Here is a 15,086-nt window from a genome sequence, read left to right on the forward strand (position 1 = left end):
GAATATCTCTTTGGATTTGAGACTTTAGTCTTTGCAACTTTACAGATCTTCTTTATGCACCAAGAGCTTGTAACACTCCAAAGAGAAAGGAAAACTTGAAATCGCATCATATGACCCCTTTAATATAAGAAGAAACGTCTAGCTTTGCGGTCTCTCTCTCGCTCTCATTTGGATGCATGTCTTGCCGCAAATTTTTCTCTCTTATAACCTAACTGAAGCAGCACATGCCCTTGATACGAATTCTAAAAGTGACGTATGTTTAACTGTCAACTTGGCGGAAGGAAGTAGTTCCGCACAAAAGAGGGTTTTATTAGGCACTCCGTTGTTTCTTGTTTAATTATACGCATTTTCTGTCGAACTGTTGTATAAACGCAATATACAGTGAATCCGGCACTGTACTCCCTCATGTTGTGGAAGCTGTCCTCAGTAAAATGCGCAGCACACAATAGCAAATTGGGGTTATAATGTGAGAGTTAAAAAATATATTGCAACCACTGTTTCCTGACATCCGCTTTCGGAAGCCCAAACAAAGACGTTTGGGCACGGAGGTGAAAAAAAACAGCGTTTCAGGCGGTCGCGCACCGGAAAACGAGCTGTTCGTTGTAGTTCTTGAAAAGGGATTTTTTTAAAAACGAAATTGAGATTTGTAACTTTCTAGATCTTTTTTATGCCCAAACATACACACTACACACTGACTAAAATTAAAAAAGTGAAAAAGCATAATAGGACCCCTTTAATTATTATTTATTTCAATTTATTTGGGTTCATTTAGGGTTAGTTTAAATTTTGACAACTAGGCTAAGACAAATCTGACAACTAGGATGAAATCCCAAGACATTATCAAGGTTTAAAATCATTCCATTAGAGGAAAATTATGGTTAACATAAGAGGTATCAAAGATCAAATATCTTCCTTTCATATCTCCTATGGCATTCTTGCGATTCATACCCCATTACATTACACAAAATATATTTAAATAAGTTAAGTGAAATATGATTATCACACTGCATTATGGGAGAACAGAACTGTAGTCTGTAAAGTCTGAATGGCAATTGACTGCCAAGTCTGCTGACAACATAAAAAAAAACATTTTTATCAATAAAATGTTTAAATCAGTCAGTGGTGTGATTCATATGATCTTACAACAGGCTAAACATCTGTTAAAGATGGTTGCTAATAGTCCAATGGATCAGAGACTCAATGTTCTGGCATCCAAGCTTACACAGCTCTGATTGGTTAATACAGTTACAGCTGTAACTCTAAACTTGTGATACATAGGCCTAATACTTTATAAAAGGATTCAAAGCAAACTTCTAACCCTAAAAGTTCAATTTTATTACCTCATCCTGAACAGTTCACGTTATGGACATCAATACTTTTCAACTACATCTTTGCAACAACACTCTAACATAGCAGGGACCATTTTTGTATGACCAAGGACAACCTTTTCTTCTGGAAAAAAAAAAAAATCCTATGGTTTAGATGTATTACTTTTACTCATCATGTACCAAATGACCTGTAGGAGCTATTATCCAAAATGAAAGGCATCTTTGGGAAAGTGATCAGGGCCGTGGGAACGAGGGTGTCTGCTGATAGTGATGATTAGACACAGCAGGTGACCTCTAAATAAGAGAGTAGATAATTACAGCTGCTGTTCATCAGTCCAGATGCTGGAAGAATTCCTCCTACTAAACACGTGTGTTGATCTGATTACACCAGATCGGGAGACCTAACAACCTACTCTATAACCTCACAAACAAGACATATTCTGTAAACTCAGAGAATGTCTTTCTGTTTTCAGAATTATTCTGAAAAAAAGTGGATGTCTTTGAACATTAATAATTTGAACTCAGAGATGGGATTTTACACCTTTAAAGGAATATTCCAAGTTAAAAACAGGCTGTAAATGGTATTTGTGGCATGTTGTTGAATATCACAAAACATCTCTCTCTTTTTTTAATTTAACTTAGAATTTGTAAAAAAGAAAGAAAATCAATAAAGCAATCATACAGAACCCAAATAAATGTTAAAAAAGTTACACATTTTAGCCATAAAACTACATAATTACAGAGGTGTAATTAGCATGAGTAAAGTTACACTACCTTCCAACTTTTTTCAATATTCATAACAAAATGAAATGTTTCTTGAGCATCAAATCAGCATATCAGAATGATTTCTGAAGGATCATGATACATGCGAAGATACCAGGAAGAGACGTGATGTAATGATCAAATAGTAGTCTCACCCAAAAGAACATTTTAGTTTATTTTACTCTTCAGATTAAATAAAAATACGAATTAATTTTACTTAAAAAATATATAAATACAAAAAGCCTTTTATATTCCTTTAATAAAAGCAACTGCTTTTTTATGATTAACTGATCACAAATACACTCACCTGAGTGGTTTTATCACTAAGGCCCCTAAGAACAAGAGCAATGACGTGGACCACAGCTCTTCGAACCTCTGCTTCTTTGTCCGTCTTTATCAGGGCGGTGAGACACGTGCTCAGCTGCAGGAACCAGCACACAAACAGAGGTCAAACACAAAGAACGAACACAGGCCGCAAAGATCTGCAATGGTGCACTAGTTGATCTTAATGTCAATGCAGCGAGTCGATTGATGTCTAAACACATGCACACGGGTTTGCAGAAGGCTAATCGTCAAGACGGTGGAGAACAGCCTGTTGCAGACGGGCTCTTTCATGAATAAGCAGCCCAGTTATTCACACTGACAGAGATGCTTATTCGTGAAGATCTCTAGACCACTGCTGCAGCTCAGCCGCTTACAGTAGATTTTCTCAACAACCGTATGTACAAGCACTGAAAAAATAAACAAACTGCTTTCCAACTGTGCAAAGCAGTCACACATTTCATATTTTGGCACAAGTTTTACAGAATACTAGATCTGCATTTCCTAAAGGAAATATCAATGCTTGCAAGGCAGCAAAAGTATAATGCTAAAGTCTCAGATAAGCTTTTATGATTTACTGCATAAAAATAGTTGTATGGTACTTTAGGGCTGGGTATCCATACAGATTGATTTGATTCTGATTCACAAGTTCTCAAATAGATTTGATTAAATTCTGATCTATTTGGGTATATTTCATTTATTACTGTCCATTTCACTTACATATGAAAAAAAAAAAATCAACAAATTAACCAGCTCACAACAGTCATTTGTATCATAAACTGTACAAACATGTTTGCATCAGCCACTGAAAAGAATAAAAAGAGTAAAAGACCAATCTTGGCATTTTAAAGGGATAGTTCACCCAAAAATGAAAATTCTGCCATTAATTACTCACCCTCATGTCATTCCAAACCTTAAGACCTACGTTTATATTCAGAACACAAATTAAGACATTTTTTGATGAAATCCGAGAGCTTTCTTAATAAAGTCGTTATTTTTGTTTCATTCTGCACATGAAAATATTCTTGTAGCTTTATAAAATTATGGTTGAACCACTAATGTCACATGGACTATTTAACGATGTCCTTACTACCTTTCTGGGCCTTGAATGTGGTAGTTTGTTGATGTCTATGCAGGGTCAGAAAGCTCTCGGATTTCATCAAAAATATCTTAATTTGTGTTCCAAAGATGAACAAAGATCTTATGGGTTTAGAATGACATGAGGGTGATAAATTAATGCATTCTTTTTCTTCCCCTTTTCTGTTGGCTATGTAAGAATCAATACAATGCATAATCAACACATTCTGTGCCACTTTTACAGGCAGCTTTAAATTAAATTTTAATCACTATAAAAAAAAAATAATCACAATTTAGAATGCAAATGAATTCAAGAAAGAAAACCAAACAAAATTCAGTATGCAAATATTGTCATCGCTTTCAGTTTAAAATAGCAAATTCTAAAAATAATATTCTAAAAATAAAATGTGATCATTTTGAATTGTAAAGATTCTAAAAATGGGACATTTTCATTGCATAAGCGATTGCTACATTAAGATCTAGAGTCAAGAAATTGATTTTAAAGAGCAAATCAGTTAATTGAAGCAGTTCAGGTTCATCCATCTACCACCCAGCTGCGCTACCAGAAATCCTGATCTCAACACTAGAAGTGGTAATCTTGTGTAGAGAGATGTACATGTGTACACACACACAGCTGTGCAGAGTAAAGAGAACGATGACATCAGACTAGAAGCAGCCTTGGGGGGTCTGCTTAAAAAGAACTAATTACAGACTAAATGACACACAGAATCAGCTTTTCATCAGCTTGACTGGTTGTCTTGACTTTTAGGTTTTGAATTCTAGAGTGGTACTACCTCTTGTGCCAGTGGTCCGAGGGAAAAGTTGAGACGTTGACAGAGTTCACCCAAATTAGAGAGGCTGCTGGCACGCACACTACTGTCCTCGTCTCGTGTGCCGCTCAGGAACACACCAATAAGAGGGCGGCCATAGTGTGGAGCAAGATCACCTAAAAGATTAATGACAAGATTTTTTTTATTTGTACAGATATATAAAGACAAACAGTCTTTGAATAATAAAAAATTAACTAATTCTTTCTAATACCACATATACAGTGCACTGGATGAGAGCTCCAGTCTGAACACACATCAAACACACACACACACACACACACACACACACACACAAAGCTGAAGTCACCACTCCTCTTCCAATCTCTCCATCTCGGTGTGAAAGTCTGAGAAAGTCCAATGCACGTTCCTACAGCATGAGCAAAGTCACTAAACTGGGATTTTTTGGCTTATATGAAAAGGACTCCAATAAAAAAAATCCTCCTCACACTAATAGGTATTAGTATAAGAGGAATTAGCATTCTTTATAGGAAATTAATAAGGATAAAACAAGACAAAAGCAATTACAATGGCTGCGAGGGGTGTCCAGAGGGTCTTGCTACCCACAGCTGATTTTTCTGGCTTTGTTTGAGATATCATTCAAACTCTACAAAACCTTCCAGAACCCATGTGCCAGGACCTATTCAGACATGAATGTCCACTTCTTCAGCTGACCAATCCTCTAAACAGATCAAAAGAGCTTTAATGGCTATTGTGGACTAGACCTACGAGAAAAAAAAAAGTGTGTCTGAGGGGAGGAAAAAGAAAGCGGTAAGAAAAAGTGTACCATACACTTCTTTGATCCTGTGCTTCTTGTTAACTGTGGCCATCTGTCCAAGCCCCTTAATAGGTGACAGGTTTAATTAGAAACCAGAGGTACACTTATGCAGGAAAAGGAGTTTTTAAATTACGGTCTGGATGTGTACATTTTGAAACAGCAGGTTGTGGTTAGATATTTAGTTATTACAAAGACAAAGATTTTGGGACTGAAATCAGTGTCCCATTAGATAATACTCATGGGTTGAAAATGTAAATTGAGCTCAAGTGTGCGGGTGAAGTTTGTGATGCCCCCTGCTGTGTGTGAAGGCGCTATGAATGTGACAGAGAGCTGTGAGACTCATTGTGCGGTTTCAGCGGACTGTAGCAGCTGTTGGGCTTTTTCAGAGCTCGGTCTGTTAGCGTTAAGGAGCCGGGCCAAGACGACATGTCTCAGACCCAGACTGAATGATCTCGGGACACAATGAATAACCACACACTTGTGTTGAGGATACGGCACTGCCCAGATCTGACAAACAGGTCCTGAAATGGAGCATGTTTATTAAAAGAAAGTTTTCTGAAAGAAATACAGAAAGAAAGAAATAGAAAAAAGACAGAAAGACTACAGACAGTGACTGTGCTCACCCATGGCCCTGCTGGCTCTCATTAAAACCTCGCCCAATTTGAGGCGTGTCTCTAGGGCGCGCTCCCTTTCGGGGGAACTGACAGTCGCCCCGGTCTGATACTCTCCCAGCAGTCTCTGCAGAATCTGTTCAGGAAAAGTGTCAACCAACACCGCCAACCCTGAAACAGAAAAAAGAAACAACAGCTTAGAAAAAAAGACTGAATGTCTGACAGATCCTCTTTAAGACTGGATGCATTAAAGAGCATTAAAACCTTAACTCAGCTACTCCTCAATAGGGCTAAAAAAGGTAGAGATGGTCCTGTATGACTATTTATGGACAAGACGTGAGATCATATTGGTTGCAAACAGAGCTGGTTTAGCTAATCAACCCAAAATAGATCACTCTAAATCGGTTCGCTGGCCCAGAAGCATTATTCTTGTAAATCCCAAGGCTGTTCTTAAAATAACCTGAGACTGATCCAGTAATTTCTGAGAAAGACACATATACAAAGAAAATCCTCCACATCTGCTTATCAATATACACTATTGTTCAGAAGTCTGAGGAAGAATTTTTTATATTTTTTTAAAAGAAGTCTCTTATGTTCACCAAGGCTGCATTTATCTGATCACAGTACAGCAAAACAGCAATATTATGAAATATTATTACAATTTAAAATAACCGTTTTGTATACTACTATTTTAAAATGTAATTTACTCCTGTGATGGCAAAGCTAAATTCAGCAGCCATTACTTCAGTCTTCAGTGTCACATGATCCTTCAGAAATCATTCTAATATGCTGATTTGCCTCAAGAAATATTTCTACTTATTATCAATGTTAAAAACGTGTTATGCTTAATATACTTGTGTAAACCGTGATTCATTTGTTCAAGATTCTTTAATGAACAGAACCTTCAAAAGAACCATATTTATTTGAAATAGAATGTTTTGTAAACAATGTAAACTTCTTATCAATTTAATGTCTATACAAAAATAAATAAATAACTAAACTCTTACTGACCTCAAAACTTTTGAATGGTAGTATATATAAAACAAAAAAATAAATAATTATTAGTAATTTAATATAAATTAAATTCTATTCAGATTCACCTGAAAACATAACTACCATAATGAATACATTGATGAGCTCAGGAAATGGATGCTTTGTCTATTTATTATGGCAAAGCAAAAATCTGGTCTTTTAACAAGTGAAAGGTTTAAAGGTCTGTATTCTTTAAGAACGAGTAACGTGGGAGCTGAAAACATATTATAATGTGCCGAGGTAAAGCTGACAGTGAATCCTGCTGGCAAAGTAAATCAGGTCAATGTAATGTCTGTGCTTTATGCCTCCATTTACAACAAAGTCATTCAACCAGTCAAAACCAAGCTGTTCTATTATGTACCATCACAGCTACAAATAAATCAAATTTTGACATTCATTTCTAAAAACCATCAATAGTCATGTAAAAAAAAAGATGTGATTGTCATATTTTGTTGTATTTCTAAGAAATTCAGGTTGATTTCTTTCTTAAACTAATGAATGAATTACCTTGAATGGCAGACAGATACACAAAGGAGTCTTCATGTTCCAGGTTTTCCAGAAAGAGCTGCAACACATTGAAATAATTCAGTGAAAGCTGAGCAAAGAATTAGGGCAGAGTTAATTAATTCCTTCATCTAATTATCGCTGACAGTTTTTCAAGAAACCATTAGCTCAGCTCTCAGCACGTTTACAGTCATGCAAATTAAAACATGTCTGTGGCCTGTGGATTTAAGAGATTTAAATGAGTTCACGTGAGGTGAAGTGGTATGACTTGAGAGAGAATTAAAGAATTACCAAAATGTGTTAATAACTCAATCAAAAAAGGCAAAACCAGACACTGATACAGATAAATATCCAAAACCTAATGAATGCATCAAAAGGGAAGGAAAAAAACTTAATCAACTTCCCGGAGGTACACATATATTACTGAATTACTGGGTGTTGTCACAGTTGTGACATTTGTGTCCATGATTATGTGTGAATTGGTTGTATTTATGAAGCGATGGACACAGAAGAGGCTCTTATTACAGAGAATATTAGATGAGACACTGCAGAAAGCCGCTCATCATAACTAGATCCCATGAGAGTCTTCAGGCGCCCTCAAGCAAGAGGTTTTACACACCAAACATCCCACCTCATTTATAAAACATGGTCTAGACCCTCACCCACCCTCAGAAATAGCACACAGGAGAACGAGGAACATTGAAAATCACTGGCCCATTATGCCCATATAAACAGTGTCACCCAGGGAAGAGTCTACGCATACCCCAGGAGAGATGTGTACGTGACACCTGGCTTTTAGCATCAGAGAGAATAATGCATACTGGGAAAACAAGTGTTTATCAGATACTATAATGATCACTGGCATCAAAGCGCAACTCAAAATGACCCAAAAAAAACACTGAGGAGGAAATATTTTTATAACCTAAATGCAAAGAAAATTCACCAGGCATTTAGAATAAACGGTAATAGATGAACTGGAAATTGTACACAGGAATAAATAAATGTCATATATTTATAGAAATATGGTAAATGCAACCACTCCTTAACTTTCAAATCGTACACAGTGAAAAATTAATTTTTTAAAAATTCACACAAGGCCAGTTTTATTATGCACTGGCTCTCCATTGTACAAACACACACACACATGCATATACTGTACATATATATATATATTTCTCACTTACTGTTAGTAGTTTGTCCTTGTTCTGCAATGCCTCTTTGTCTCCATCTCTAACAGAGCGGGTCAGTGAACGCAGAGCGACAGCTCGAGTGGGCACATCCAGGTCACAGGCCTCCAACAGGCACTCAGAGAAAGCTTTACTGGATGAGGGTTCAGAAATACCATAATTGGGTATTCCTCCAGTTGTCTGAATGTCATTAACTTTAGGTGTTGCACCAGAGTCTGTTGTATGTTTGGGATGTGAGATTGGTTTTGAGTGGTCCTGTTGTCTGGAAGGAAATCTAGATGACTGTGTACAAGCTGGGAGGGAGTTTGAACTGTGGCCCGCAGGTTGAGCAGGACTTTGGGCAGTACTGTGCTGGGTGGCTGTTTTGAGGACAGTTTTAGGGTGATAAGCCCCATGTGTGACAATAGTGGCTCTCAGATCAGACGCCAGCTCCTGGATGAAGGGCTTTGGGTGCTGCTGGGAAATCTGCTCAAGGTGGGGCAACAGTTCACCCATTGATGAATAATCATCTGCAGTGAGCTGAAAGAAGATATACACAGGCACAAATTGGTAATAAATAATACATTAAAGGTCCACAAACATTTTTCCAACATCATTTACATTTAGTCATTTAGCAGATGCTTTTATCCAAAGTGACTTACAAATGAGGACAATAGAAGCAATCAAAACCAACAAAAGAGCAATAATATGTAAGGGCTATGACAAGTCTCGGTTAGTCTAACGCAGTACAGCAGTAAAATGTATAATAATACACTACCTCAGTAGCTCCAGAAAGTAGAGTGGCCACAAGCCCCATTCCCATACGGAGAGTCTGACTCTCCACTGGGCTGTCAGTGCCACGCTCCAGACTAACACATGCCCTCTGCAGCATGGATACTATAAACCCAACCACCTGTATGCAGAAAGAGCAATGTATTGCTGGCATATAAATGTCACACCTTCTCTTAGTATCACTACATAAAGTAGCACAACTGATGAAATAGCACATCTGTGCCAGGAAAGTCTCATACTCATGTCCTAAATAACCCTCAGAGAGAAGAAGAGATGATGTGCTCTATTTTTAGATGGCCCATGTTTCCCCTTTTAAAACCTCAGTCGAATAAGAGCAGAAAATACTAAATGATAAAACAGCTTAAAAGATTTTAAAGGAAGAGAAGTGAGGGAACAATTTCATATGCTTAAATAACATGGTTTGAATGATCTTTTCTATATCACACCTGAGTGGGCTTGCGGAGCAGCTGTGTGTATGGAAGACCGTCACACATGATGGCCAACACCTGCAGCAGAGCCAGTCTCTGTCCATGTCCACTCACACGCCCCAGCAGGTGCTGCTCTAACTCCAGCAGGGTCATAGATGAGGTGTCCACTTCCTGCTCAACCTCCTCCTGCTCAGCAGCCACAGCCGTTAAATCCTGGAAACAGCACAAAACAGACATATCAGATGTTGCAAAAGGTTTCACCACCTAAAGTGTAGCATGCTAAAAAAAAATCTGGTGATCTCAGCATCCACTTTCAAATTCAAACCACTTTCACAGCATCCACCAAAGTCTTGAAGCCTCAAGTTTTGCTTTAGAGTCATAAAAACATCTTTAGAACCTTTATTTATCATGTGTGTTATAGTTTAGAGCAGCAGTTACAAATGTTGAGCTACATTGGTAACCATCAAGCTAAAACAGACAGGCAGGGGTCAGCACCTGCAGCAGCAGTAGAAAAAACTCTCCAGGCAGGTCACTGTCCTTCATCTCTCCCAATAACTGTACCAGACACTGCACTCTCCACTGCTCACCTGAGACCTTCTCATACAGAGCGTCATCTTCATCACTGCCAAAACACACAGAAAGAGAGACAGGTAATGATAATGATTTGATATGCTTTGCTACATACACTACCATTCAAAGCTTTCTTATGCTTATCAAGGCAGCATTTATTTAATCAAAAATACAATACAAATATTGTGAAATATTTTTAAATTTTAAAATCACTGTTTTCTATTTTAATTAATATATTTTAAAATATAATTTATTTCTGTGATTGTAATGCTGAATTTTCAGCAGCCATTACTCCAGTCTTCAGTGTCACAAATTCCTTCAGAAAACATTCTGATATGCTTATTTGGTGCATGAAAGAATTATGCATATTATAGAAGTTTTAAAAATAACTTGCTAACCCCAAATTTTGTAAACGGTAATTCAGGGTAGCTGATGGTTGATATTATACTGATATACTATAATTCATGCTTAATTTAATGAAAGCAAATGAGATGCACACAAAGTTACTGAAATCCAAATTCATCACTAAGGATTTAAAAACATGCATTGTTCATTTCAAAGCTCTCTGTTTATTTTGGAGTTGACAAAAGAGTCATCTAGCTGATCAATATAGCCTGACTCGTATATTACAATTTTCCACAAAACAGTACATAATTATTGTTGGGTTGAGTCTCAGTTAATAATACCTGATAAGCTCTCTGACTGTAAGTATGGCCCCTCCTTCACTGCCAGGTGAGAACTGAAAGCCATGTCTGACTCCACTCACTTCTCCCAGCAGTCCACACAGATGTTTCAGCTGCGAAAGAGCAACCGAGTGCTCTGAGTGAGACAGGAACCATATCAGGATCTCCTGACATGATGTGCTATAAGGAACAACCACTTTTAGTCCAAACATATAATGTTTTATGAATACTTCAGCCATAAATTGAGAATGCACACTGACCGTAAATGAGAGACATTCTGTTTGGTGAAGCAAAAGAGACTGAACAGTGTTGAGATGACATCTGCTAGAGCTTTCAGCAGCACTTCTGATGGACTGTTACCCAATCTTGGTCTATGTAGTAGCCTATCCTCTCTTACTGCTGAGGAACCGCACAGGTACAGGCTACAGTCACTGACACAAGTTTATACTCTAAGGTGTATTTTTTCGGGTCAGACGGGCAAGGAACCTTCTTCAGGAATAAGCGAGTCTGCTTCACAGGCACTGAGTTGTAGGTCCTATTTTCAACCCCGTTAATGATGCATCCATCACACAGACACTCTGCCTCCTCGTATTTTGAGGGGTACATGTCTGTATTTTCCACTGTTCTGAAAATACAAGGGATAAAGATACATTATTCATGTAGCAAGTCACTGAAATTGGTTAAATAGATATCACATTTACACACTTGTTTTATTGTATGATTTTGTATTATTATTTAAACACTAGGCTACTAAACATGCCTCATAATGCTTTCAACAGCTTTGATCTGAAGGCTTTTTATTAATAATTTAGAGAGCTATATCTACCTTATCCGCCAGGGGGACAGTGAGCGATCATTGAGCGCTGCTGATGAAGCCCGAGCAAAATCTTCACAGGAGTTCGCCTGATGATGGACGGGCCGGAGACGCTGGTGTCTGTGTGCGTGCAAAGACTGAAGTAGCTTGTTGTGAATCTTGCTGAACCCATGTTCACATTCACTGAAACATCCCAGATTCTTTCCATTCACGATGCTCTCCGACAAGAAGAAGAAAAATATTCCAAAAAACAGCGGAGACTGCAAGATAAAGAACAAACAGATAAATGAAATAAGCAGAGTGCAAAAAACTAATTATTTATAAATAATATAGATTAAGATGTCCATTACTTTGTGAAATATGTATCTACTTAGCCTACATAAAACATTTTTTCTACTTACCCACATCATTTGCTCAAGGTTTATTAGGCTATTAAAACTCCGTTGACCCGCAGTGATGCTCAAGTTTAGTGCTCAGGTTGTGTCGGGCCTGACTCTTATACTTTTCCTGAAGTGCTAACGCGAATTTATATAGGCCTACCTGTTGTATCCATCATTAGGGAAAATCCGAGTCTATGAGGAAATAGTAATAAATATTTACTTCCGTACTTCCTCTTTCAAATGAAGCGCTACATACACAAGCGCATTATATTGCATGCTACCTGGAAAAAACTTCACTTTTTTTAGTCTTTTCATTATTAACCAGTCTGTAAAACGATTTCAGTTTTAACAGAATCACAGATCTGTGATATCTGAATGGGCAAGTGGACGTTTATTCTCTCATATGACCAGTAATCCATTTTTTTCCTGATCCTGAAGTGATCAGTAAAATATTTAATTCATTAAACTCAGTACTTAATAGTCATTAATACTTCAACATTGTCTTTGATAGGAAAGAAGAGATGTAAGTCCCCATAGTTAACCGCTCCGTTAATATTACAGAGAAGTGTTGCAAGACACTAGATCTGTTACACACACAAAACATTTACCAAACTTACCTTGCATTTCACTAAGCCCAAAACTAACAACATTATTTAACATAAAGAGGTATCACCAACATTGTGCTTCAGATGGAGAAAATTCCCCCTTTTTTGAGCATCTTGTGACCTTTTCAAATCCCTGGAAGAGTAACCAGGGATAACCTGTGGAGATAAATTATGGGAGCCCCCTGGATGTTTTGGACATGACAAAAGAACCCTCAAGAACAGGTCATTCATTGACTAAAATGAGCAGTTGATAGCAGATTTGGCTGCCTGTGGGGTTGCCATCACGGGACAAGACCAAGTGAATTTCCCAGCATCATCAGATCAGCCAATCTGAAAAACATCTCCCCAGGAGTCCCCCAAGCATCATGCATAAATTCTATACATTCTACAGACACACACATGGTGACGATTAATTTCACTCCCATTCTGACAGAAATTGTAATAATCAGCATATACATATTTTTTATATTTAAGTATTATTCATAGCAGACTGCACATTTACTTTCTAATATTTATTTAACATTCTAATATTTATTAATGAACCATTTAAATTTTTTTATACTAAACTTATTTTTTATACAATGACCCAATAGTTTGAAGTCATCAGTTATGTGTATTCTATTCAGCTACACTGACACAAAATCAGAAGTGCACAACACTAATTATTGTACAAATCATGACAGCTTAATCATTTAAAATGACTTATGAAAGAATGTGGGTGTATCATAGAAGAGCATTAAAGATGATTTAACTCCTACAACTTATGACGTTTAAAAGCACAACCAACGGAAGATGAATAATTTTCCAACCCTGTCAATAAATGATCTCACTAATTTGCTGTAGGTATTGATTCTAAGCAGGATAATGGATCAACAAACAGGGTTAAGCAATAAAATAAATCCACACAAACCAGAGCACATGCTCTGGAGAAACAAAGTAGAGCATCAGACCTTCATATATGCACAGATGGAAAAGTCTTCCATTAGATGCAATCTTTCCATTAAAGAGGAATCATTTCAACAGATTTATCTTTATCAAAATAGTTTATTTAGAAGCCTTTTTTCTGTCACAAAAAGCAAGACGGAATTATTCTTTATGTCCGGGTGTCCCCATTGCAGCCTCTCACACTTTCAACTAAAAATGAGGGACAAATAAAATGCAGGTTTTCACTTGAAAAGCTAGGAGAAACAATGCAGAATCTTAAAAAAGCAATACTTCACATCACTGTCATTGGTTCTCTAGAATCATACACTTTAAGCAACAGGTATTCTGTCACCTGACTTTGTAGTTGTACATTGTGAAAAACAGCTAAACACGTGATGGTGGATAGACAAATACATTGCTCAAGGTGGACTTTCCTAACTGTAAGGTTATGAAAAGGCAGTTCCAGATTCTTTGAGTAGGATCAACGTCAAATGCGCAGATGCGTCCAGGATGGTCCAATCAGATTAAGCATACGTCTGTCACACCGCAACGCAGCACATAAAGTAACAGGAGTGGGGATAAAGCAACTAGAATATGAGAGAGAAGTGATGAGAAGTGTGGCAGGATGAAGAGCAAAAATGTGCGCTGAATGTACAGTTTTTTTTTAATCTTTGAGACACACTACAGCAAAGATTCCATCTTCCTGCGAAAACAAACAAGTGAACAGGGCCACTTCTCAACTTTATCACATCAATATAAAATCTAGACAACCTCTCTCTGAGGGCAAAACAAGCAGAAATGTAACGGCAGTCTCCTTTCCCTAGGACATTTACGCCCTTAGAGTTCAGAACAGCGACCATTTCCCATTTCTGGCAAACACTGGGCGTCGAGAAAACAGATGTCCCAGAAGTTAATCATTTCCCAGGGATTTTGGCCCTTTTGCGGGCTATGGCGTCCTCGACAGCCTTTAACTGTTTCAGCAGCTCCTCACGACGAGAAAGGGTGCTGCTCGGCTTGCCCGATCCGGAACTAGAAGCGGAGCCAGAGCCGGATCCAGCCCCGGGAGCAGGTGGTTTACCTGCAGACACAGCAGCAGGACCTTTCCCAGAAGACTTGGGTGGTGGAGATAAAGGACGCTTCCTGGAGAGAGAAAATATAAGGAATCGAGTGAACTACAAACCTGGGATATTTTTAAATCTCTAGTCTTAGTCACACAAAGATAAAGATTTTGTTATAAAACACCTTGATCCACCATGCACATAAAAAGGGAACTAATGCTGAACAAACATCGGGATTTTTATTTACTTATTTTTTTTTTTATAAAAGCTAGATTAATACTCACAATCACTACTCTCAACATACAGAATATGAGAACTCTTATTTATACAAACAGACCCATATTAAAGGGCAGTTAATAGTTCTCAGGCATACAAATCTAATCAACAAATTTAAATTCATTTACATATTTTTCCCTACATGAACTT

The 15,086-nt window shown here is 37.6% G+C and overlaps 3 protein-coding genes across 7 annotated transcripts in view; all 3 read right to left on the minus strand.

Moving 5' to 3' along the window:
• Nucleotides 1-11,252, minus strand: part of LOC107686329 (transport and Golgi organization protein 6 homolog) — a gene marked incomplete at its 5' end in the record, with an annotated part of 17,182 nt that extends 5,930 nt beyond the window's left edge. The window contains 10 exons of the mRNA XM_016483297.1: nucleotides 2,398-2,511; nucleotides 4,283-4,434; nucleotides 5,717-5,875; nucleotides 7,244-7,301; nucleotides 8,425-8,946; nucleotides 9,185-9,319; nucleotides 9,645-9,839; nucleotides 10,122-10,248; nucleotides 10,883-11,059; nucleotides 11,140-11,252. Of these exons, the coding sequence (XP_016338783.1) occupies nucleotides 2,398-2,511; nucleotides 4,283-4,434; nucleotides 5,717-5,875; nucleotides 7,244-7,301; nucleotides 8,425-8,946; nucleotides 9,185-9,319; nucleotides 9,645-9,839; nucleotides 10,122-10,248; nucleotides 10,883-11,059; nucleotides 11,140-11,252 (1,752 nt within the window). The remainder of the gene's footprint in view (nucleotides 1-2,397; nucleotides 2,512-4,282; nucleotides 4,435-5,716; nucleotides 5,876-7,243; nucleotides 7,302-8,424; nucleotides 8,947-9,184; nucleotides 9,320-9,644; nucleotides 9,840-10,121; nucleotides 10,249-10,882; nucleotides 11,060-11,139) is intronic.
• Nucleotides 11,247-12,176, minus strand: LOC107686262 (interleukin-17C-like). The gene is made up of 3 exons (XM_016483186.1): nucleotides 12,095-12,176; nucleotides 11,706-11,953; nucleotides 11,247-11,504 (listed from the first exon to the last, which is right to left on the minus strand). Exons 1-3 carry the CDS (start codon nucleotides 12,101-12,103, stop codon nucleotides 11,273-11,275), a joined length of 489 nt encoding a protein of 162 aa, XP_016338672.1. The 5' UTR covers nucleotides 12,104-12,176; the 3' UTR covers nucleotides 11,247-11,272.
• Nucleotides 12,177-13,738: 1,562 nt separating this feature from the next.
• Nucleotides 13,739-15,086, minus strand: part of zc3h18 (zinc finger CCCH-type containing 18) — a 31,324-nt gene continuing 29,976 nt past the window's right edge. For all 5 annotated transcript variants that reach the window (XM_016483190.1, XM_016483191.1, XM_016483189.1 and 2 more), the window contains exon 19: nucleotides 13,739-14,742. In XM_016483190.1, the coding sequence (XP_016338676.1) occupies nucleotides 14,517-14,742 (226 nt within the window). In that variant the 3' untranslated portion in view covers nucleotides 13,739-14,516. The remainder of the gene's footprint in view (nucleotides 14,743-15,086) is intronic.

The sequence above is a fragment of the Sinocyclocheilus anshuiensis genome, unplaced genomic scaffold (genome assembly GCF_001515605.1).
Source record: "Sinocyclocheilus anshuiensis isolate Anshui unplaced genomic scaffold, SAMN03320099.WGS_v1.1 scaffold481, whole genome shotgun sequence".
NCBI lineage: Eukaryota > Metazoa > Chordata > Actinopteri > Cypriniformes > Cyprinidae > Sinocyclocheilus > Sinocyclocheilus anshuiensis.